Genomic DNA, 23,994 nt, shown 5'->3' on the forward strand with positions numbered 1-23,994 from the left:
GCATGAAAGAATGAGGTAGAGCATAGATCATGAAACATATAACAACTAAGTTACATAGGCTTCTTATAATTGTTACTTTCTGTCTTCAATTTCTTTAATTTTGGGAAAATGGTCCGCAGGGTACCAAGGTACCTACATTTGACTCCCTATAAATTCAAGTTTTGAAAAAAAATAAAACGTCCTCGATTAACCCGACCGAACATGGTTAGATAGAAATTGTGCGAACCAGTCCCAATAATTTGGTCACTAGCTGACCGTAAAGATTTATACAACTGCCATTAAAAAATTTTAATCTTACCAGTCCAGTTTTAAAACATTTTCTTCATGAACATATTTACTCGAAACTTAATGTTGGATAACCGTTTTTGGTGTAAAATAGAAAGCAAGAAAAGAAAAATATGACCTCCAATGAAATTAAATAGAAACTTTGGTCCAATCGTGCCATTAGCTTAAACCTTAGGCGGTACCAAATGAAATATACTCCCACCTTCAACCTTCTACTATATAAATCCAAAAGTCTTCATTTCCCTCTATTTCTTCCCCAAATTTCATTTCCCTCTCTTTCTTTCTTTCTGTGGAAGCTTTCAGAATCTCTCTGAAACCCTAATTCCATTTCCACAGAGAAAGAGAGGGCAAAGATGTCGATTGAAATGCCCAAAGGTCTCCCCTTTTCAGTCGATACATGGAGCCCTTCTTCAAAGAGAAAGAGGCACCATTTCTTAACCCACGCCCACAAAGACCACTCGATTGGGATCTCCTCCCATTTCTCTTACCCAATTTACTCTACCCATCTCACCAAAACCCTCCTTCTCCAACACTACCCCAAGGTTTGTCTTTCAATTTGGATCTTTTCATGGCTTTTGGCAGTTGCCCATTTCGATTTTCGGGTTAAAGTTTTGATCTTTGATTGGGATTTTTGCAGCTTGATGAGTCTTTGTTCGTGGGCATTGAGGTCGGGCAATCTGTGGTTATTGATGACCCTGATGGAGTCTTCTCTGTTACAGCTTTCGACGCTAATCACTGTCCTGGTATCTGCTCTTTCATGATGTTTTGGATTGGTTTCTGTGTTATTTGTAACATATCAATGCAATGGATTCAATTTGGTCTTAGGTGCCGCTTTGTTCATTGTTGATTTTTGAGATCACATGTTTCGAGTGGAATTATTATGTTCTCTTATTGATTGATGTGGCTTGAAAAAAAATCAGGCGTTTCAAATTTGTTTTGCTTTGCTGATGGAGTGGATGAATCTCTTTAGGTGCTGTGATGTTCTTGTTTGAAGGCGATTTTGGAAATGTCCTCCACACTGGAGATTGCAGACTCACACCTGAGTATCTGCAACGTTTGCCAGAGAAGTACCTTGGTAAGAAAGGGAAGAAGCCTAGGTGTCAACTCGATTATGTTTTCCTAGATTGCACGTTTGGAAAATACTATCAAAGTTTCCCCAGCAAACATTCAGCAATCCAGCAGGTACTATCTTCAGTTCACCAACACTTACCCTTTTGTTTTCCTTTTTTTTTTTTTTTTTTTTGTTGTTCCCTTCCTATTTTCCAGGGCTAATTAGTCTTAAAGATGATGCTGAAAACTGAAAACAACAGTCTGTTATTCAAGATTCAAGACTAGACCCTTTACATAAATATCTTGGAAGATTTGTATAAGCGTTTTGTGAATAATATGTCACACTAAGATACAAATCTTAGGTTTTATACCTACCAGAAAGGAGGAGGTGTAAACATTGTGTGTGTGCGTGTGTGATTTTTTTTATTTTATTTATTTTTTATTTTTTTATTTTTTATTTATCAAACTCTCATACCTGGCAAAAAATCATGGAAGCGTAAGGCAACAGTAAGGAAGATGAAATACAAGACTACTTTTGTACTTAATTAGGAGTACTGAAGTATGAAATTTGTTCAACCAACCTAGGATAAATGAGCTACCAAGCCAAATATAACTGACTTAGAGTCCTTTAGCTTCTGGTGCAATTATTTCAATTTACACACCTTAGGTGCATTATTTCAAGTCGTATATCTGTAGCTGTAGCGTGTGAGACCCTTATGTTTGTTATTAGCCTTCATGAATCATTTCTCTTAGAATTCGTAGCAGTATATATATCTGGGAATTCATATACCAGTCCCTTAAACGCCACTACTAATAATTTTGAAAATCAATGAAAGCTGGATGAAATTAAAACCCTGAGAGTTTTACTCATGTGTAAAGTGCAAGTGACTTGACTAAGTACATACCTTCAGTGAGATGCTGAATTACTTCTAGTTCTAATCAGATCCTGTCTTCATCCATTTTTCTTCCTCCGTTCTATGCTAACATCCACTCATAATCCTCTCTCCTCGTCTAGTCTATTCTTGATTCCCCAACACATGATATACAAAGTTATGCACAAACTGACATATACTATGATCACCAATAACCAATAACTAGGTTTCAAGTGTGTTCTTATGCTAATCTTCTTTCCTCCTCCTATGGCATGACGTTTACCATGATCACCTATGACCAATATCAATGTTTTCAAGTGCACTCAATACTTCTGCTTGTCTTTCTTTCTCCAAGGCACATGTCCCAACTCATTGTCTTGTTCATGACATAAGCTTCCTGCATATTTGTCTTGGAGTATCTAAAACACGTTGTCAAGTGCATCGTAGTTTGTTTTGCAATCGATCTCCAGGCACCAGCTTAACTTATTATCTCTTTGTGTCTAGAAGAGTTTTATCTCTATAAATAAAAGTAAATGGTGATAAATTCGAAGTTTGAGAAACAAACTCATAATCATGAATCAAAGACCTCAAGAGTGTATGAAGGCCTTGCCACTTTTTCTAGGCTTGGTACTGTGACTTAGGCATTGAAGATACATGAAAGCACGTAACCACTTTACTGCGATGAGTGATTTAAAGCATTTTGGTTTTGTAATGGTTTTTTAGTCTAGCTTTTGTTTGAACTCATCAAGTTGCTTTATTGTATTGTCAAGCTGTAGATTGCAATGTTAAATCTGTTCTGGTTAAGGAATTGCTGAAAAAAAATTCATGTACTTTCACTTCAGCTAATTGCTATAAGGTTTTATTGACTCCTTGTTAGTTATTGTAACTTTTCCGTATCTGTACAACAAAGCATACTATAGATAACTTTGTATTCCCTTCCCTTCGAGTATATATTTCGTAGCAGATGCAATCACTTCAGTGTTCTTTGTGTTTGTATATATTCCTTAATATTTTTAAATGTAGGTCATAAATTGTATATGGAAGCATCCTGATGCAACTGAGGTGCACTTAGCCTGTGATCTACTCGGTCAGGAAGAGATATTGGTTGATGTGTCCCATACATTTGGATCAAAGATATATGTCGACAAAGTCACCAATCCTGAGTATTTTGATGCTCTGACAGTCATAGCTCCTGAAATCATCTCCCAAGATCCGTCTTCCCGCTTCCAGGTGCTTGATTCATTTCCAAAACTCAATGAGAGAGCCAAAGCAAAGCTCGCAGAGGCCCAAGTTAACTTGAAGCCTGAGCCTCTCATAATTCGTCCTTCAGCACAGTGGTATGCTTGTGAGGTAGAATTGATAGACAATGAAAGTCAAAGAAAATTAAGATTCAATGAAGCAGTAAGGGACCAATTTGGTGTTTGGCATGTTTGTTACTCAATGCACTCGTCCAGGGAAGAATTGGAGTGGGCTCTGCAGCTTCTAGTACCTAAATGGGTTGTTTCAACCACTCCCAGTTGCAGGGCTATGGAGCTGAATTATGTTAAGAAGCACTGTTTGACCTCTCGAATATCTCCAACTGATCCTCTTTGGAAACTTCTAGACTTTAGTATGGAACCTTCTTCAGTTGCCGATGTATCAATTGAAATTGTGGGAACTCCAGCATCTGAAGAGCCAAATCAAAGTCCTGCAGATTCACAATTGCAACTGATCAATAAGTCTGCTTCCCCGAAAAAGTTCTTCAGTTTCTCTCCTCCTAGGAAAAGACCACCTGTCACCTTATTTGGTAGAGCTAGGTTTGGTTTCGAAGAATCAGCTATTCAGCACAAAGAGAAGAAAATTGTATACCTAAAAGATAAACCTTTTCAAGAAGTGGATAATAGAGTTGGAGCGAAGCTGTCAGGTGAGGGGGGAGTAAACAGTGAACAGAGATGTTGCAGCAAGACTTTGGTCAAAAAGGTAGAGGAAAATGCTAATGAATTACAATGTGAAAAGCCGGGGGAGATAAAGTCTGAATTGGAGCTTGCACACCTCAGTTCATGGGATGAAGACAATCAGAAGTATGAGCCGGAAAAGAAAAGACCAATTGAACTAGAAGCACGCAAGGTTTCTTGTTCTCTGATTGGGTCGTCAAAGTGCTTCAATGAAAGAGTTCGAAAATTATACAGGTCAATGAATGTGCCTGTGCCCCAGCCTCTTCCTTCTTTAGTCGAACTTATGAATGCCCGCAAGCGTGCTAAGAGGAGAGTTGATTTCACACCTTTTAATTAAGTTACCAGTCCATTCTTTGCTTTAATTATCAGACTGTTAAGAACAGTATGGAAGTTCTACAACACATGCTTATGTCTCCTGTGTGCCAGATAAAGGCGGTCATTGTTGTGGGTATACTGTATAGAGAAAGATACACCAGATGTTGTGTCCTCTGGTTATAGAAATTGCACAGTAAGAGATTTACCTGTTGCACAAGTTCATAGTTCTAGCTAAATATAGAATATGGAATCTGCAGCAGTATAGCATTGTAGCATATCCATTGGATCAAATTCAGGAGCAATACCAAACCAAGTATGGTTATCATAACTAGCTATTTGTGCTAGTGTGTACTGTGTGTGCTATTTTATTTGGTTCTCGAGGAGCAAAGACTACTTTGAACTCCCCATAGTTGTGTAGGCGAGCTTTAATCTTTTCAAGAATGAGACTGAGCATGGACATGTCCTCTTCTTCTTGGTGTACAGCTGTTGTCAACACTGAATAATCAGTTTTGAACACCACCTTATAATTCATCTCCACTGCCGATTGTATTCCTTCAGGCTTCAAGTGAAGCTAATGCTTCTGCATGTAGAGGGGAGGTTACTAATTGCAATGGCCTACAAGCTGCAGCATTTGATCGTCCGCTCACAAAAAATCATGCCAGCAGCGCCATCTACACTGCATTTTACTCCATTCCTGTTCCGGCTCCATTCATCCTTGCCTTCGTGCTCTTAGCTGCTTTCCATTACTATTGGCCTTCACGAATTCTGCCCACCAAGTCAATGCCTTTAGAACAACATCACGGGGGTGTTGTCTCACTCCATCCCACACTTCGGTATTCCGGTTCTTCCATATAGCCCACAATAGCATCATGACTTTACCAAGCAGCTCCTTACTGAAATTGTTCACTTCACTAGCATCAGCCACCAATCTTGAAGTCTGTCACTCCCATTTGAGGTATAGGCGTTGCTGCCTCTGCCAAAACTTCATGTGCATATCCACACTGGGTGAACAAGTGCACATTATTTTCGGCTCCAGCAGCACACAAGGGGCATATACCATGTCTCCCATATAAACGTTTGTACTCAAAGAAACCTGGTTCGGCAGAATATTTGTGCAACACCTCCATACATGTAAAGCAAGTTTGTTTGGTACTTTTGCATTCCAAATAGTTGCTCACAGTTTCTTATACGGATCCGGTGGAGGAGTTGAAACCATTCCCAAAGCAATATCTCTCAGCAACATAAATATGTACTATTTGTAGTGAAAAAAACTTCCTTATGAAAGTGCCAGACTAACCTGTTTCTTGGAGCACTTCGACCAAGTGGAATATTGAGAATTAGGTCGCAATGAGTTCCACATTCCCCACGTTCAAGTTTCCATGCAGATTAGCTCAGATACCTTTCTTGGTGCTTCTCTTGGTTGAGGTGTATATGGAGTCCGAGGTAAGAATCTGGTCACCAGCAATCTCGCCATACATCAATGTTTTCACCACTACCAACCTGCCATCGAAAGCTTCTTTGTAGTACCTCTCTAGCCTGCCAGATACTGCACCATGGGATACACAAGGTTTGCTCACCCAACTCTTCCTTTATGAAGTTATCGTTAGGAAAACGCATTGCCTTTAGTTTGGCAATAAGAGACTCTAGATTACGTAAAATTCTCCACCCTTGCTTCACTAACTTCCCCATATTGAACCAGTGAAGATTTTTGAATCTCATGCCTCCATCTTTATTTCGAAATAGTGTCTATCCCAAGCTCTCCAATGTATCTTCTGCTTTTCTTTCAGAATCACCCCACCAAAAACCTGCACACAATTGTTGCAAGTCTTCACACAAACCCACTGGTAGCCTATAGCAATTCATCGCATAGCTTGGCAGACTCTGTGACTGCTTTTGCGAAGATTTCTTTTCCTGCTCCATTTAGCAGGTTAGCTAACCACTTTGTCAAATTCTCTTTCAGATAACTAAAAGGTGCTGCTTTGGATAATGAATGGATTCTTAGTTCTTACATTGATATCAATGTTATTCATTTATCTCCATTTGTGCAGATCTCAACATGACTTGGTAAATAATCAACTAGTGTGCTTCACCTGCTCAAATGTTTTAATTGTTTTTCTAAGGGGGAGTTTAATTTGAATAGAAAGAAACACTTTTTTGGTTGAGCAAATCATAGTGTTCTTGGTCTGTTAATTCCACTACATTAAGTTTTTATAGAAGTACAATAAACATTTCAGATTCTGAGTTCCTGTATTTCTTAGCATTATTGAGTCATTGCTATCCTCTCCTCTTGCATTTGGAGCCTTCTCTTCCCGCCTGCCTGCATCATAGTCTCTCATAATCGAGTTTTTCTGACTGCAAGGGAACACAGAAGTCAATCAACAGAAAGCCCAAATGACAAGGATCGAGTCTCAACACATATAACTATGCGAATGGTCACTTGGTAAACAAGCATGCTTTAGAATAACAACTGTTGAGATTCAATGAGCTCAAGCTTGATCAGAATTTGAAGCCTGAGTATTGTGTGATCGACCTAAGAAGAGTCATCAAGCAAGTACCTTGATGAGCATTTCTGTTGGAAGCCATGCTGGTGCTGTAGGTACCCCAACCCATGCTATCTATTAACATGTATAGTTTACATAGTTAATGACTATTCAACTACACCTGCGGTTACTGCAAAATGAATGAAAAGGCATTGAAGCCACAGACAGAATAGGAGTTTCGTACCAGTGCATACTCTCCAGTCTCAAATATGCGCAAATCCAATACCTGAAAGTGTTTCTTTCAGTCACACTTCACAATTCATCAACATCTAACCAACTCTTTTCAGTCTTTCTTCTTAAACCTCACCACATTAACTTGGCATTATTTCGCCTAGTTGGTTATGTGAAAAAGTTTTAAGAGGCTACTTACCTCACCACGGTCTTCATATATATAGTCCAACCCTTTGTAATAAGGTGGATGTCCAACAGATAGATACTGAAATCAAATTGTGCAGAACATCTCAGCATGCCAATGGATAATTCATGGAATGCCAACAGAATCATATTAGATTTCACAATTCAAAGTTTAATAGTACTTACATTAACACTGTTAAGGTACTTCTCTTTGTCCACCCTCACAATCTGACCCTTCTTCACTGCCCATATAGAAAGTTACTGACTAACAAGCAAAACACACACACACATTTTAAAGGAAGTATAGATACTCACTGGAATAGACAGGCTTCTTTGGAGGCTTAAGGGTGGCTGTGCCTTTGCTTGGACTTGAAGGCTGAGCATTGGAACTAGACTCTTGGGGAGTTTTGTCCTTTTCTGGTTCTGCAGCAGCTTTCACAGCTCTAATGGGCAAACGGTGAAGAGGGATTCTTCTCAAAGTCTGTGGGACGGGAGAGAAGGATGAGAATGAGTTGTGTGACAGGGTTGGAGAGAAAGCCATGGGAGTGTGAGAGCTTTAGTATTGTGTTTGTACGACCGACCTCTATTGAGAACAGATAAGAGATGATGCCTAGCCAGTCTTTTTTTTACAACGGCCAGCATTTGAAGACAAGTAGTCTTCTTATTACATCATTTAATTTATTTATTTTTTTGGAAAATATGAAAGATTTTAAGGAGGATCCCCGTCTTATACAGGAATCCTGGGATCATTGCATTGTTCTTCTTTACTGTTACTCTCCACAGCTCATTTACCTTTGTTCAATATTGATCGACTCTTATCCATACTTATTATTCCTTTAGTTAATCATGAAGAGCAACTTGAATATCTGGTATTTCTTATCTCTATGATCAGGCTTTGTATAATTGTATTGAGTAGCTAAGCCTCTAACAACACGTTTGGTGCAAGGGATTGTCTAACCCAGACTTAATTTCTAATGGAGTCCAAGACTACTCAAGTTAAGCTTATTCTACACTAAGCCTAACCCATGTTTGGTGGCAATATGACTGAAAAATAACACCTGCAAAACAATCAAAACTACAAACAATCTGCAAACCCAGAAACTCAGAACGCAATTCAATGGAAATGAGCAAGAGCTTGAACATTGTTAATTACTTGTAATCCCTTCTTCTTTTTTATGGTTACATGCATTCTAGCAATTGCTCGATAATTGGTCGATTATAATTCCAAATCTCTAGTTTTAAAAACCTGCAATGATCTTGTTCTCCATGTTATTAGCGTTAGGGCTGGTTATTAGAACGTGCATGTAGCAACATGTGTTACATTTGAGCAATATAATTATGTAGCAATATAATTTTTTAAGTTTCATTTGAGGGCAAAATTTGATAGTGGTTTAGAATATTACATGAAGGATGGACCGAGTAGATCCTTCTATGTTGATATCCGCAAAATTGTGTTAAAATTTTCAAACAGAGTTTGGATAGAGATTGCAATAGTTTAGTTGAAGATCACCAAATTTGGTTGGTGAGCCACTACTCCAGTAGTGGATCTTTGCTAAACTTATTCCTCCATTTTGTCCAAACTTTTAGATGGTGTCTTACATATTGTCTCCATTAGCAATGAGATATCAGTTTCAATAGAAAAGAATAACATGTGCTTATGATACACCCCTTATGTATTGCTAATGATTCATGAATAGGTGATATGCACAAATGCTTCCATGCTTCCATCACAATGGAAACAATAGGGAGCCATATAGTTGAACTCTTTGGGTCTCAAAAGTTGACCAGCCTACCTCAAGAGAGTTCAAATTCAACATCAAATTAATAACATGCAAGAACAAAGTAGAAGGATTTTCTTTTTGGCGAGACACAGTCAAAAATTTCACTAAAAAGCAAAGTGACATATAACTCATACTTTTGATTTCAACTTTGTGGAAGTGTTAGAGGGGTTTTTGAGAGCTGGTATGGAGAAGGTGACAATGGTGGTGGAATTTACTTTCTTAACTATGAAAATAAGAAAAATAAATAATTACACATTCAAGGTAGCATGATAAAAAAAATTACTACCTTAACTCACCTGCTCATTCTAGCGATATCACTTGAAAAATAAAAATTTCAATCTTACGAGTCAAAAACATTAAAAGTTTTGGAACTTAAAAGATAGGAAAAGCATCTTGTGATGTTTCCAAGAGCCATAACACTAGGACTCGGTTTTAGTACATAATTGAGTATGATATGTGACAAGAACCTCCACCTGAGCATTTATAGAGTAGTTACTGATCATATAGCAAACAACCCAAACTAAGCTAGTTGCAAATATAATTTTCCATCAATTATGCTGAATCAATTATCAAAAGCCAAATAAGAATCAGATGAAAAATGGTTGTGAAAAAGAAAGAGAGAAAAATTATGAAAAAGACAACCTCAAGTCCTCGACTCGTTTTGGGTTAAGAAATGCCAAAGAATAGTCCAACTTGTTCAACGGCAGCGATGATATATAAAAAGGTCAAATAACTTCAACTCTTCCCCAAAGCAAGAACATTTAAATCAAAAGCCTCTCCCACTTCTACTCAACTCATCTTTCTTCTTAAAGACTCGACCTTTCTACTTCTCTCCCTTCCAATTCAATACCCTTTTGATTCTTCTTCACCTCTCGCGCCTCTCTAGCTCTCAGAAACTTGATGGGTTCTCTGTGATTCCAACTCTTTGTGTAGAGCTGCTGAGGTTTTTGACTTGAACTGGGCTCAAAGGTGATCAAACTCTGTCTCTATTGGTTTTTGCAAGTTTCTTGCTTTTTGTATTAGATTTTGATTATTCAGTGGCTAAATTCAAATGGGTAGTTGTTGTTATTGCTTCTGCATCATTGGTTTGGTTTGTTCTTCATAGCTGGATTACATGTGTTTTGAGCATCAATAGAGATTTTGCTTAATTGAATCAGGTGAAGCTAGAAATCATTACAAGTTTTGATTTTCCATTTTCCATGGAATCAGCCTCAGGCCAAATGTTAGTGTGATTGAAAATGCTAGATTTCTTTTCATTTGATTCTGTTAGTTCAGTAGTGACAAAGGTGGCGCAGGACAAGATTTCTGGTTATATAGGGTCCTTGACCGATGAGGTCGAATGGGCAACATTCTGATTTTATAAGTTTTATTGTTTGGTTAGTTTGAGTTGGGTGATCCCAGCAGGGAGTCTTACTTTACTAAGTGTTAGACTTTGGAAAAGTTAAAAAAAGGCTAAACCTTTCTGGTGCAGCAGTGTGTTTGCTGTCATATGGGTGCTTTGGATTGAAAGGAATATTTACTGTTTAATTCTAAAGGTGCAGGGATGGAGGAACTTCAGGTTAGAGTGTAGTTCTTGGCGGCTTTATGGGATTCTGTTATGCTTTGTAGAATTCAGTGACTGTAGCATTGCTTTTATTTTGCTTGACTGGAGGGCAGCTGTAGTCTAAGCACAGGGATCATGGGGTGGTCGTCTGCATCGTTTACTAATATTTTGCTAGATTTTTTTTCTGCTGTTGTTCTTTCTTTTTGCTTGTGAACTACTTGTCCACTTTAATGGCTTCATTATTTCTAATCAAGATTTTTTTTTTTTTCAAACAAAAGAAAAGACTCCCACTAAAGCTTCTTGTCAAGCTTGACTGTGTCATATACAAGCACTAGATAGTGTAGAACTTCCTTTCTTGTTGGATGAATGTACACATTGCATAACTCCTGTATGCAGTTATTTATTTATTTTTTATTTTTCATGTAGCCCTTGTGTCCTTTGAAATTTGATTGGAACCAGTCCATGTGTTATCCCATAAGATTGTTTCTCTGTTGTGGGAAGTTCAGTCTGGGATCAATGCAGGATGTCAGAGAGCATTCAAATGTTCATGGTTTTTTTTTCCTAAATGCTCTCTCAAACTTGGCATTGATTTACTCATTGGAGTGCGTGCTGAAGAATAATAAACCTTTCCATCTCCCTGTCTCCCTTTCCTGGTCTTTCATCTTATCAATGAATTTAGCATATCCATAAGTAGTAATTAACTTTTCTTGTATTGCATATAGGTTTTGATTTTCCATGAAGCCTTTTGAAAAGAATGAAGCTGATTTGGAAGATGGAAAGTTGGACAAAGACAGAGTTAAAACACCACGAAGTAATAAGGTGGTCAAAATACAAAACCAGGCCCTGTTGTCTGGTCTTGCGTATTGCATATCTTCATGCAGCATGATACTAGTTAACAAATTTGTGCTCTCCAGTTATGATTTTAATGCTGGAATTTCTTTGATGCTGTACCAGGTAACTATATTAAGTTTGATTCTAGGAGCATTGGCCATATTATTTTTCTCTTTGCTCAACTCTATTTAAGCAAAACAATTTGAAAGTATTTATAAAATCTAACAATCTCATTGTTCTTCTTTGGATGCAGAACTTCATCTCCGTTATTATAGTGTCTACATTAAGTTTGCTGGGGGTAATATCAACAGAACCACTAACATGGAGATTGGTTAAGGTCTGGTTGCCTGTGAATGTTATATTTGTTGGGATGCTCATTACAAGCATGTTTAGGTATGAAGTAGGTACATAATTCTTTCTATTAAAGGCCATCCTGGTGCTTACTGATGTTTAGAAATGGTCTATGACAGTTTATGACTTCTTACAATTAGTGCCAGCACTTGTTCAATGTAAAAGTTTTCATTCGCCCTTTATAAAAGAACACTTCAGAAGCAAGCTATGCAGATCTCTGATACTTTACAATTCCAAACCACATACCTATCATATTTCAAATGGAAAACATCATGTTTGAAGCATATATGATATGTTCTAGATACTACTAGGCAAGTTTCAACTCCTTTTGCTTTCAAATGGCAAAAGTATAGCTGTAACTTGTTGTTCAAATGACAAGTTTAGCTTAATCTTAGATTTAGTCCTCCGTTTTTTTTCCGGCCAAAATTCCATATAATGATACTTGAATCTTTGCTACATAAGATCTATTTTACATATTCTGATAACGGAATTACCAATCCATGAACACATATTGGCTTCTTGTAGTTTGATATATATATTTTGATGCCAGTATGTTAACATGCTGCTATGCGTTTATATTCAACAGTTAGGCTATGGATATATCTCTGGCTGATGAGTCTCTTAGATAGGGTTTGCTCATTACTGGGTTTTAATCATGGTGGTTTTCTGATTTATGTCTATGTACTTGCTTTGAGTCTCTGTATTTGGACACTGCTTAAAATCCATGCTCTTTCCTTTTATCATGTTTTACATGCATTCTTTTCCTGTCTGCAGCTTGAAGTACATCAATGTAGCGATGGTCACAGTCCTGAAGAATGTTACTAATGTGATAACTGCTGTTGGTGAAATGTATCTGTTTCAGAAGCATCATGACAGCAGAGTATGGGCAGCTCTGTTTCTAATGGTATGTTGTTCCGACTCACTTGAAAAATGTTAAGATTGGGATTTTAAAAATCAAAGCCAACCCTTAGTTTTACATCTTGTAGTTGTCTGGCTTGTTAGAGCCACTTGAAAGCGCTTTGTCATATTGTTCCTTCCTTTTTGCCTCATCATATCCTTGATTTTTTTTTCTTAGATGAAAAAAAGGGCTATAAAAAGCCCCTCTTAAACACCCTATTCGAGAAAGATCAAGGTACAAAGCTTTATAATGCTTGGTAAGGAAGTGTATGTTGCCAAACAGCCAAGTTGAGTTGATGGCCTAAGGGCAAAAAAGTATTCGCCAGAAAATTGGCTTCTCTCCAAATATGCATGAAATAGGTGTCCTCAAACAATTGCATCAAGTACTTGATATCCGCCAAAAGGGTTTTAATATGCCAGGGAGTAGCTATATGACCTTTGATGCTACCAATTAGGATTTTGGAGTTGCATTCAATCTTAATTTGTCACATGGATGTCAAAAACACAATTGATGAAAAAATTAGAGCCCATTCCATTGGGATAAGGAAAAAAAATGTTGAGATGATGAAAATATTAGTGTTCTGGGAGTCTGTCGGCCCCATTTCTATCATTGATTCATTACCGTGAGTCTCTATCTGAGGGGTCGAGTATCCCTCAGGGAAGATGTTTAGTGGGTCCACGTGCATACATCTTGACATAGATAAAATTGTATTGCCAAGATAGACTACTACATAGAAACCTCTTTGGACTTGAAAAGTAAAAAGTCACAAAGTTAATGTTGGTGATGCCTGCAGCTGCTGCAACTCACTATGAACTTTTTTGAAGATGTTATTCTGTTGCATACAAATACATTTGTGAGTTCTCATGATTTTGATAATGGCAACGGCTCTTACTTTTGCAGATAATCTCTGCAATTTCGGGAGGGGTGACTGATTTATCTTTTCATGCAATCGGCTATGCGTGGCAACTTGCCAACTGTTTCTTAACTGCATCTTATTCTGTGAGTACATAATATGGAGGCATCAATCTTTCTGTACAAATTATGCATCTCATTTTCTTCAAACTCCTGATTCATTTCCCTTATGCATATAAGCTCCTATGCTGAACTTGATATGGTAGATTCCATTATGTTGTTGATAGCTCAATGAAAATAACCCTTAGTTTATTCTCCTGGTGAACAAAATTATGCTCTTAGTGGTGAAAAATATAGGAAGAATACAGTTTAGAATTTTATTTATATGAAAACAAATTGAATCAGTTGCTCTGACATATTATTATCTTGGTTAAATATTATTTAGTCACATGGTAGAACGCAAAATCAGCAAGATGTCAGAGTGGACACTGCATCTAAAATCTGCAGTAATATTAAAAACTTCTTGGTCTGTTTATTGGATTTCTGTTGCCATGGATTTTAAGTTGAAGCATATCACTGATAATTATATTGTTTGTGCAGCTGACTCTACGGAGAGTCATGGATACAGCAAAGCATGTTACAAAATCTGGAAAATTGAACGAGTTTTCTATGGTCCTGCTAAATAACTCCCTTTCTTTGCCTCTTGGGATTCTTCTTATTTTTGTTTTCAATGAGGTCGATTATCTCTTTACCACGTAAGTATTCTGTTTTCTCTTTTTGATATCATTTAACTTTCAAGTAGCAGCAGATAACATCTGTATGGTATATGTTCTATGTTTCAAGGTTGTATTATTGAGGCAGTCATTGGTTTTAATGATGAATGTTCCTTTGGGACATCTGATAAAATTTGAATGATGAATATGGATGGTTAGCTTACTTGTGAGTCATGACTTTGTTCCAGCTTTTGAAATCGAGTGTCAGAGCATTAACTAAGTGCTGTTTGTTCTATCATGGTACTTTTGGTCATTGTGATTTAACTTCAATATATAAAGGTTTATGAATGACAAAGCTCCTATAGTACAAAAGGCATATGCAAATGCAAAGAAAAAACTTGGACACACACACACACACATTTTCAGAAGTCCTCTTTAGCATTTGTAATCGATAAACAGTAAATTAGTAATCTAGATGATAGGTGGGAAGAGATTTGGCCTGCTATATATGAGTGTTTCCAAAGATTTTCTAATGTTTTCTTCTTCCTCTTTATTTGCCTTTTATCATCATATGGTTTTAAAGAAATATGCATGTGAGGTCCTCCAAAATTTGTTGTCATTGTTGCTTCTATTTGCTTATTGCTTTCAGCATAAAAGTGTGATCACAAGCTAATAAATGGATCCTGATTTAACCATATGGTTATGAGTGGAATTCAGGTCTAGAAGTCTTGTTAACTGATTAACTGAAAAAAAATAATGGTTTGGAGTATGTTTTACCATGCTCTTGTTTTCATTTATCCTATTAGATTAATGAATGTTCATTTAAATTTGCAGCCCACTACTGAGATTGCCATCCTTCTGGTTGGTAATAACACTAAGTGGAATTTTGGGTCTGGCAATCAGCTTCACTTCAATGTGGTTTCTTCATCAAACAGGTGCTACAACATACAGGTAAGATGATGTGGTTGACACAGTATGATACAATAGTTAGATTTTGATTACTATTCAAAGCTGGACATAGTATATTTAGTTATGGATTTTTTTTGTTCTTTAATCATATAATGCTTCATTCAACTTGAATAACAATCAAGGAGTTTATAGTGCCCCGAAAGACGAAAGTTGGGAATAGTACCATACTCCAGTTAGAAAACTTACATACTTCTATCACTCTCAATGGTAGATGTTAGTCAAATCGGCATTTCAAACTTGAGAGAACCGAGAGGAAAAAAGAAAATTTGGTCTCCTTTTTTTTTTTTTTTCCCAAGCTTTACTCTGTAGCAAAATCTGACCAGCTTCAGAACTCACAGTTGTAGTTGATATAGTTAGATATTACCTGATCCTAGCCTAGATGGAAATATATAGTTGGAGTTTATGGACTCAAATATATGACTAATATTTATATTATCCTCGGGTCTGATATGGTCTCTGGCATGTTCACTAGCCCGGGAAGCATTGCTAGTGATTGTAAAAAAAAAAGCCATAGTTCTAAAGTATTTAAGAACCATAGGATATTAATTATGTGTTGAAATGAAGGTTTAGCATGTTAATACTGTAGGAACTGTGGATGAGTTGTTATGTTAGTTATCTATGTTGACTGGACAACTCTGACCGTGGGTAAATGTCTGCAGCCTTGTAGGTTCACTGAATAAGATCCCCCTATCTGTTGCCGGTATCGTACTTTTCAAGGTCCCGACCAGTTTAGAGAACTCTGCAAGCATATTCTTTGGTAAGTTTTTTCTCTCAAACTGGCTGGCTCGATGACCATTTAAAGAAACCCTGAACTTGTAGTATTACCAATGAAAATTTGCAATTTGTAGGTCTTTTGGCGGGAGTATTTTTCGCTAGAGCCAAAATGCGGGAGAGATCTTAATCTGGAACAGCTTTAACTTGTTTGTATTACTTGATGATGAAATGTTTTACAATGGGAAAACCATTCTGCTTTAACATCTCATGCTTCAACTCTTGGAAATCATTGAGATATTCTCATGAAGTCTGGTGAAGTGACTGATAAACAAGCAAGGAAGATTTTGCCTATTTGAGTGTGCTGTGGTATAGTATCTGGGAGTTCCCCTCTAACGTCAACAGGCCTCCGGGAAATGTTGTATTTTATTATATGAATAGCTCAGAACCTTACCACTAATTTTTTTCACCAATTTGTATTGTGCATTTGTGCTGCAACTCATTCTTATGTAATATGTATCATCTTTTCTAGTCTTATTCAAACAATATCTCTGTAATTCATATGCGAAATTAAAAGATAGAAGAGCCTCATGCTAATGGTGAAAAGGTTTCCTTTAACTTTTCTAAACAAACCAGTAGCAGCCTGGAGGTTTTTGGCAACAGATTCATAACATATAACTTGGAAAAGTCTTTGGTGACACAAACCCCCTAAAATCATAATATGAATCTAAGGCTGTAGAGTGTGGTTAGTTTTGTATTTATGAAGCTAAAAAGTAATACAAGTTAGTTTTAGAGCGCACTACTCCATTCGGTTATTCATGATATCACTGGGATTTAATCTTGTGACTCACAATGAGTCATTTCAAATAACCAATAGGCTGCCGGCCGTGGTAATATGCAGTCACAAAATGTGAGAAAGATAAAGTGACCGGAGACAAACATGTTAGAGTAATTTTAAGGGTGTGTCCCTAAATTTAATTCAACTTCAAAGAGAGACATTGCAGCAAGAACAAGTTTTGATTTTCTAAAGTGGCGGGTCCTGAACACAAGGCTACCACAAATTTTTTCGTTGTCTTAAACAAGCATCAAGTGCAAACTTTGCCAATAGGAGCGAGGAAATCTCACCTTATCCACACTCCAACCACAACCTTTTATTACATTGATCAATCATCACAATCACTCCTTATCAAATATCCACAAGGCACCCCAAATCCTACCCTCAGTACTAGTAGCCTCACACCAAGCTTAGCTTAGCTTTGTGAGAAAACATAGCACTGAACCAAGTTTGATCTCACATTTTTGTTAATGGCAGCCATGAACTCTAGCGTTTTGGCAAGTAACTATGCCATCTCTGGCAGCAGTGCAATACTTGCTGAAGGCAATGGGAAGATGACCTCCATGCCTCAGAGAGTAGCCATGCCTGTGATCAGGGCACAACATCAAGAGTCGCAAAGCGTTGGAGGAAGAAGAGCTGCACTGCTCTTCCTCACCGCCACTGCTGCTGCCGTTGCCTCCAACTCCATCGCCAATGCCGGCGTCATTGATGACTACCTGGAGAAGAGCAAGACCAACAAGGTACCTAGCTGGCTAGCTAGCTTGCTAACAATGTTTCTTGTGAATTATGAATCAGAAGTTTGACTAAATTTGTTAATACATATATGCATGTATGTTTGTGTAATATAGGAACTCAATGACAAGAAGAGGCTGGCAACAAGTGGAGCAAACTTTGCAAGAGCATTCACTGTTCAGTTTGGGACTTGCAAATTCCCTGAGAACTTCACTGGCTGCCAAGATCTTGCCAAGCAAAAGGTATTTTACAACTACCAACTCATTCTTCCTTGTAATCAATTGTTACTTAAGAATTTGGCTTTTTCTTAACTTGTTTTGGGGTTTGATTTGCAGAAAGTGCCATTTCTCTCTGACGATCTGAGTTTGGAATGCGAAGGCAAGGACAAGTACAAGTGTGGTTCCAATGTATTCTGGAAATGGTGATCCGGAAAGGCATGCATATGTGCAATCTCTTTTTCATAAACTTCGAAATGTATCTAATTCAGTTTCTTGTTAAGTAAACAAGCTTCAAACCTTTGATCTTCCTTACGATGTTCTCTGTATTCCCTTTCTTCTTTCTGTTGCCCAAAGAATGGAATAGAACATGACCTTTATAATGCATTATAAGATCACAAAGGAGTGATCATACATCAATGAAAAAACTGTTGCATTTCAAAACTGTTACATTTCCCTTGTATGATTTCTATACAAGATTAGTGTTTGAGGCTCACTACCATGTACCTTCCCAGAGTGTGTATGTGTATGTATAGCACCATGTAATCATCTCTGTCAAATAAACAAATCTCGAGGAAAATATGTCCCAAATATCCAGTATCTTGTCATGAACACCACAGTCCCGTGCTCAATCAGAGTAGTGTACAAGAAATATGCACGCTTCAAGAGCTCCTTGAACACCAACTGATGACTTAGTTGCACAAGCTCGATCTGATGACATACATTTCCATAGTGTGGTTAGATTTAAATTCTGAAAGCAAACCCGACTGCTGCAGTAATTCCACCGTGTCCTCCAAACTTATCAAAGCTCACACTTCCAAAGACACTTTCAAAAGCATCCCGCATAACCTCAACGTTGCTGACACCAGTCAAAAGAGCCAATATCCTGCATCTGAGGACATGGCGTTGGAAATACGTCATTAGCAAAACCGGAAACAAATTCACATTGCCACGCTGCAGATGCTGCTAAACCAAGTACAGTTACATTCCTGAGACAGATCCCTTCATAAGAACCACCCTCGACACCCAGCAGTACAGGGGCTTTTGTTGAGTTTAAGCTCAGAACATTGCTGATGAAAATTCCCTTTACTTTGGGAACAGCTTTGGGATCCCATCCTTTGTCCGGGTGGTCATTGGACCCTCTACTAAACTTTATGGGTGTCTTGACCCTTTCCATTTTTATGTTACTTATAGTAACATTTTCTATGTAACCCCCTCGACCCTTATCAGATTTTATACGCACCCCAGCTGCAGAATTCCAAACATGCAAATCCTCAATGGTAACATTTGAAATCCCACCAGACATCTCACTACCTATTCCAATTCCAGAACAGGTGGGAGTGGTGCCAGAAACTCTCCTCACTATGATGTTTGAGCTTGGACGAGCCATCTTGATTCCATAGTGATCCCAACCACTTTTAATGGCTATAAGATCGTCGCCACTCTCAATGTAACAATCTTCAATGCACACGTTTGTACATGAATCTGAGCCATAGCATCAAGTTAACTTCCATAACTAACTTACACGATACACATTACATCAAATTGAGACAACAAGAACATACCTGCGTCAATGCCGTCAGTGTTAGGAGCTTTAAGGGGAGCCAAAATTGTCATGTCCTTTATAACAACATTGCTGATCAAACAAGAAAAGAACTATGAGCTGATTATCAATAGGATGAAAATGGAGTAACTTGAACCGAGTGTATTCCTCAATGACATTACAGGTGAAGATGGGTCATTAGGCTACTATGGTTGGTGGTCATATCATAGAGAAAATATTTGAGAAAGTAACAGGCTCATATGTGCTGAACAATATGAAATTTCTTCTTCTAAACTTGCATAAACTAGGGATTTCCAGCAACTTGAATTATTATGCATGTATACTTGAAAACAAAAATAAATAAATATATAAAGGAAACAATATATTAGGGAAAATCAGGACACACCTGCAGTAAACAGGATGAACTGTCCAAAAAGGAGAATTGAGGAAGGTGAGGTTAGAGATGAGAATGTTGTTAGAGTTCATTAGTTCAAGAAGGTGACCTCTCGTATACTCGAGCGTTCTGTTCCACCATAGTTCCCACCACATTTTTCCTTGACCGTCAATTGTTCCATTATGACCTGAAATCCCACACATAAAGGATCGAATGAGTATACTTGGACAAGCTTTACAACTTCATGTATCAAAGCCATGACATGTCATAGAATTTTGGAGGAAGTTAGCAAACATACTAATTCTGGACCAAACAAATTTAACAGACTGTCACTCTGTTTCTACTGTAAGAACTTTCATTATGTCTACCTAACACCTTGACAGGGAAGTTCTTTTGTTCACCAAGACTAGTAATTCAATTAAGTATTTTATTAAAGAATGAAGTAACTGCTTGCCTATTTCTATTAATTGTGACCTCTGGTAGGTAGATCGATCTAACACCTTGACAGGGAAGTTCTTTGGTTCACCAAGACTAGTAACTCATCAAGTGTCTTATTAAAGAATGAAGGAACTGCCTGCCTATTCTAGTGAATGTGACCCTCTGGTAGGCAGATGGACAGACAATTTTATGAGAATATAAATTGCCATTACAAAGATTAAATTGATACATGTGACATCAATGATTTCAACATGTTCTAGTTGATCTTTCAATAAATTCACATGCACCAATTTCATATCCACAGCTCACATGGTCATTTTGTGTTTTAAGTCCTCGACTAAGGAGGGCAAAAAAAATATTTGGTACCTGTAATGACAACATCAGTGAGACCGTCCCCATGAATAAGGCTTATATGCCTTCCTCCTAACCGCTCTCTCCCTCTTCCATAAGAAGGCAATGGCTCAATTATAGGCCATTCCTTTGGATCCTATGAAGAAGAAAGCCAAAAATAACCTCATCAACCAAAAACTGCACAAAAGATTGAACAAAAAAACAAAAACTGCACAATAGAGTAAGGGTTTCGAGAAGTTAATATGTATAGTGATCCAAGGTGTCGAGATAGAACTATAGTCAGTAAGAATGTATTATTACTATTAAGTAATAGCTTATCATCCACAGGAATTGCTATTCACTTGAAAGCATTGTTGTTACTTGTTAGTGTATTTCCAAGATAATAATAATAAAAATGATACCCAATTACAATTTAAGAAACCTTTATGTGGCTGTGACAGTATGGCACCCACAAAAAAACAAAAAAATATATTATTAATAAAACCAAAGAGAGAGTATAGTCCCATAAATTTAATTTTGGTTGGTCTGAGTATGTTGCAGGAACAGATCAGGGGATACTAATATTCTGGCATCAAAGTACCAGAATTTAAGGTGCAGAACAGAAGAAAGTACAACGCAGGGAACAAGACAATCATGAAATTTAAGTGAATACTTGTTGATGGTGGGCTCTCTTCAGCTGTACCCGTGAACCTTATTATTCCCTCTAATGGAAAATGCTTCCAAATCATCTATGACCATCATATCGGTGACCCTCATGAGTCATGACTAATAATAAAAGCATTCCTACCTCAGTGGGCATTGAGCAACAAGTAGTAACAAATGCATACCTGTATCGGTAATTATAACCGGCCAATGTCACTAAATTATTTTATTTATTTCGGTAGGGTAGATACTCAATTAAAATTCCCACAAAAACAAATTCCACAGTCTCATGCAACCCAAAAGTTGATGTGTACTTAGAGAGGAAATGATGCACATTTTCGCTTAGGTTGTTTTTTGAGGTTTTTGACTGTGTTTCTCTTTTTTTTTTTAAAAATAATGTTTAATTTCGGTCACCCCTAAACCAATGTTCTTATTTTATCGCAACTTAAAATTTCTATATAATTTTCCTAACGGTACTCATAAGTTCGGTGTTCAAGTTTTCAAATGAAGTTCACTGCCCCAGTAATATTTTGAAGTTTACCGTTCCAAATTTACTTTCATTCACATATTCTTAGTAGTTAGTACTAGATTCTACAATTACGAACCCAAAGTTAATATATTTAGGGTAAAGAAAAGTTACCTGGGAGCCGAGAATTACAGCGCCGTGCTCGAGAAAAAGCGTGAAGTTACTGGTGAGGTTAAAACTCCCCGTCAACCATCTCCCTTCGGGAACATTCAGCTGGGCCCCACCTTGCTGCTCCTGCATGAACCGTATCGCCTTCCTAAACGCCGCCGTATTCGACGTCGTCCCGTCGCCGACTCCGCCGAAGTCTCTTATCGACATCACCGTCTTCCTCCTCCTCCTCCGCGGAGCTCTTCCGTCCTCGCCGAAGAATCCGGAGCAGCTCCTCCTCGTCGGGTCGGTCAAAGCGGTTTCGGATCCCCAGACCGACCCGGCCCAGCGCGGCAGGGCAGCCATGGTGGAGATTTGGTAGGAGAGGAGGAGCATGATGGTGAAGAGGAGGAGCAGAGACGGCCACGTCGGCCTGATGGCGCCGCCGAATATGGACTTCTCCGAATCCATTTCTTCTCTTCGTGCATGAAAATCAAAACCGAAATCCCTAAACAATAGTAATAGGGCGGAATTGAAATTCGAAGAAGAAGAAGATGGGATTTGTTTTGGAGGTGGAATAGAACAGTGTTTTGTAGTATGGTCACGCGTTACGTCAAAGAGAAGGGAGGTGTGGTCCACGCGCGGTGTGCGCACGAGTGTGGGGGTGTTGTGAGAAAGGTGAAGAAAAGCTGGATCCGTTTTGTTCGGTGTGGGTGGTGAGGTGAGGATCGTGTGTGGGTTAGGACCATTTTGGGTTTGTGATTGATGGCGTGGCGGAGGTTGGTTGGGTAGTGGAGAAGTGGGAGTCAACATTAAAGTAGAACAAATTTGACTTTGGTGGGGTGGGGACTGGGTGATTATTGCTTTCGGCGAGCTTCTTACACGTGGGAATGTGGTGAGAACTGTGAAGGAACAAAGAAGGCGCTCTTCACCGGACTATTCTGAAAAAAAAAAAAAATTATATAATTTTTCAGTGGGGACGGCATACCGGTCCAAGATGTATTCTCTTTCAGCACATGCCACGTGTCAATAGCAGTGGAAAAATTGGAATTTCTAGTTCAACCAGGTTGGTCACGGATCCGTAGCATATAAAATTATAATTAAAATTATAACAAGAATATCATCAATTAAATTTAAAGACAACTAACAGTTGAGATTAGTTATAAAAACTAGATCTTTTTCTTTTCTTTTCTTTTCTTTTTTTTAAATTAAAATTTATCTATTAAAAACATAATGAAAATTGATGATTACATACTCTCATTTTGGAATACGATTAAGAGGAAGTTAATTGTTTTCTATTGAAACTCATTTACTAGATATAAAATGGAAAAATAAATAAACATTAGATGAAACTCATTTACTAGAGAGTATCTTCATCATTTACCTCTTCTTTTTCAAAAAAAAAAAAATTATATGATGATGTATGTCATAACACGTTGGAAAACATATAATCATAATATGTATGGAAGTACTTAGATCACAAGAATCTTTTGAATTAAAAAAAAAAACAAGAAGCTGATATAAGTATGTCTAAGGTGCACTGGATGACTACTTTCGACTACCGTCAATTTTCTAACTTTGAAACTTAATTGTTTTCTTTCCTCTTTAGTAAATGAGTTTCAATAGGAAACAAATTATTTCCTCTTAATAGAAAAAATATTTAGTTTTATGACGAATCTTAACCGTTAGTTATTATTAGATCTAATAGATGATATTCTGGTTATAATTTTGATTATAATATTGTATACCACGGATCCTCCCCCAACCTAGTTTATCCGATTTTTTTTTTTTTTTAACAACGTGAGATAACAAGTCGTTTCGGTTACATAGAAGAATCGGTAACATATTCACGTAGTTAGTATTCAAAATAAGGTTCCCTGGGGTATCTTGCAAAGTCGAACTAGTTCCTTGTCGTAAACGCATAAACTCGAACATCATTCAAACCTGCTGTCCATAAATTAGAGGATGTTGGGATTCAAATGCTTAACATGGAAGCTTCATGTTAGGCTAGTTGAATGCAACACCATGTGATTACTTAAATCAGTTAAATGTAATATATAGAGGGATAATGTTTGGGTGGTGCTATTAACACACCTCTTTTTTGCTATTAACACACACTCTATATGGTGAGAACCAATTATCAATCAAATTCAAGTGGCAAGTTTGTAAATAAAATTAAAAAAAGAAGTAGATATAAAAATAGATGGGGTGTGTTAATAACAAAAATGGGTG

At 37.6% G+C, this 23,994-nt stretch overlaps 5 protein-coding genes across 5 annotated transcripts; 3 read left to right on the forward strand and 2 right to left on the reverse strand.

Annotated features, from left to right (window-relative positions):
* The first annotated feature begins 638 nt into the window (after positions 1–638).
* LOC101292544 (protein artemis-like) lies at positions 639–6,578 on the forward strand. The gene is made up of 4 exons (XM_004288058.1): positions 639–827; positions 923–1,028; positions 1,256–1,467; positions 3,231–6,578. The coding sequence occupies exons 1-4, from the start codon at positions 639–641 to the stop codon at positions 4,476–4,478; spliced, it is 1,755 nt and encodes a 584-aa protein (XP_004288106.1). The 3' UTR covers positions 4,479–6,578.
* A 12-nt stretch (positions 6,579–6,590) lies between these two features.
* LOC101295944 lies at positions 6,591–8,173 on the reverse strand. Its single transcript, XM_004288069.1, has 6 exons — positions 7,666–8,173; positions 7,537–7,592; positions 7,367–7,432; positions 7,181–7,222; positions 7,012–7,071; positions 6,591–6,808 (listed from the first exon to the last, which is right to left on the reverse strand). Exons 1-6 carry the CDS (start codon positions 7,889–7,891, stop codon positions 6,779–6,781), a joined length of 480 nt encoding a protein of 159 aa, XP_004288117.1. The 5' UTR covers positions 7,892–8,173; the 3' UTR covers positions 6,591–6,778.
* A 1,706-nt stretch (positions 8,174–9,879) lies between these two features.
* On the forward strand, positions 9,880–16,600 carry LOC101294011 (GDP-mannose transporter GONST1-like). The gene is made up of 9 exons (XM_004288063.1): positions 9,880–10,100; positions 11,397–11,628; positions 11,759–11,898; positions 12,631–12,760; positions 13,655–13,753; positions 14,207–14,361; positions 15,154–15,270; positions 15,948–16,045; positions 16,137–16,600. Exons 2-9 carry the CDS (start codon positions 11,410–11,412, stop codon positions 16,187–16,189), a joined length of 1,011 nt encoding a protein of 336 aa, XP_004288111.1. The 5' UTR covers positions 9,880–10,100; positions 11,397–11,409; the 3' UTR covers positions 16,190–16,600.
* Positions 16,601–17,198: 598 nt separating this feature from the next.
* LOC101296804 (photosystem I reaction center subunit N, chloroplastic-like) lies at positions 17,199–18,095 on the forward strand. The gene is made up of 3 exons (XM_004288072.1): positions 17,199–17,574; positions 17,683–17,808; positions 17,902–18,095. The coding sequence occupies exons 1-3, from the start codon at positions 17,305–17,307 to the stop codon at positions 17,989–17,991; spliced, it is 486 nt and encodes a 161-aa protein (XP_004288120.1). The 5' UTR covers positions 17,199–17,304; the 3' UTR covers positions 17,992–18,095.
* On the reverse strand, positions 18,061–22,248 carry LOC101292838 (probable polygalacturonase-like). Its single transcript, XM_004288059.1, has 5 exons — positions 21,790–22,248; positions 20,523–20,643; positions 19,731–19,905; positions 19,347–19,417; positions 18,061–19,266 (listed from the first exon to the last, which is right to left on the reverse strand). The coding sequence occupies exons 1-5, from the start codon at positions 22,231–22,233 to the stop codon at positions 18,632–18,634; spliced, it is 1,446 nt and encodes a 481-aa protein (XP_004288107.1). The 5' UTR covers positions 22,234–22,248; the 3' UTR covers positions 18,061–18,631.
* Positions 22,249–23,994: the final 1,746 nt, after the last annotated feature.

The sequence above is a fragment of the Fragaria vesca genome, linkage group LG1, assembly GCF_000184155.1.
Source record: "Fragaria vesca subsp. vesca linkage group LG1, FraVesHawaii_1.0, whole genome shotgun sequence".
Classification (NCBI taxonomy): domain Eukaryota; kingdom Viridiplantae; phylum Streptophyta; class Magnoliopsida; order Rosales; family Rosaceae; genus Fragaria; species Fragaria vesca.

Coding starts and splice junctions, on each gene's coding strand:
- LOC101294011 (XM_004288063.1), top strand. CDS start 11,410: ATGAAGCCTTTTGAAAAGAATGAAGCTGATTTGGAAGATGGAAAGTTG. Junction 11,899..12,630: donor CTCATTACAAGCATGTTTAG/GTATGAAGTAGG, acceptor TCCTGTCTGCAG/CTTGAAGTACATCAATGTAG. Junction 12,761..13,654: donor GGGCAGCTCTGTTTCTAATG/GTATGTTGTTCC, acceptor TTACTTTTGCAG/ATAATCTCTGCAATTTCGGG.
- LOC101296804 (XM_004288072.1), top strand. CDS start 17,305: ATGGCAGCCATGAACTCTAGCGTTTTGGCAAGTAACTATGCCATCTCT. Junction 17,575..17,682: donor AGAAGAGCAAGACCAACAAG/GTACCTAGCTGG, acceptor TGTGTAATATAG/GAACTCAATGACAAGAAGAG. Junction 17,809..17,901: donor AAGATCTTGCCAAGCAAAAG/GTATTTTACAAC, acceptor TTTGATTTGCAG/AAAGTGCCATTTCTCTCTGA.
- LOC101295944 (XM_004288069.1), bottom strand. CDS start 7,891: ATGGCTTTCTCTCCAACCCTGTCACACAACTCATTCTCATCCTTCTCT. Junction 7,223..7,366: donor TATATGAAGACCGTGGTGAG/GTAAGTAGCCTC, acceptor AAACACTTTCAG/GTATTGGATTTGCGCATATT. Junction 6,809..7,011: donor CAACAGAAATGCTCATCAAG/GTACTTGCTTGA, acceptor GTTCCCTTGCAG/TCAGAAAAACTCGATTATGA.
- LOC101292838 (XM_004288059.1), bottom strand. CDS start 22,233: ATGGATTCGGAGAAGTCCATATTCGGCGGCGCCATCAGGCCGACGTGG. Junction 19,906..20,522: donor CACTGATGTTGTCATTACAG/GTACCAAATATT, acceptor GTGGGATTTCAG/GTCATAATGGAACAATTGAC. Junction 19,267..19,346: donor CACTGACGGCATTGACGCAG/GTATGTTCTTGT, acceptor GCTATGGCTCAG/ATTCATGTACAAACGTGTGC.
- LOC101292544 (XM_004288058.1), top strand. CDS start 639: ATGTCGATTGAAATGCCCAAAGGTCTCCCCTTTTCAGTCGATACATGG. Junction 828..922: donor TTCTCCAACACTACCCCAAG/GTTTGTCTTTCA, acceptor GGATTTTTGCAG/CTTGATGAGTCTTTGTTCGT. Junction 1,029..1,255: donor CGACGCTAATCACTGTCCTG/GTATCTGCTCTT, acceptor GAATCTCTTTAG/GTGCTGTGATGTTCTTGTTT.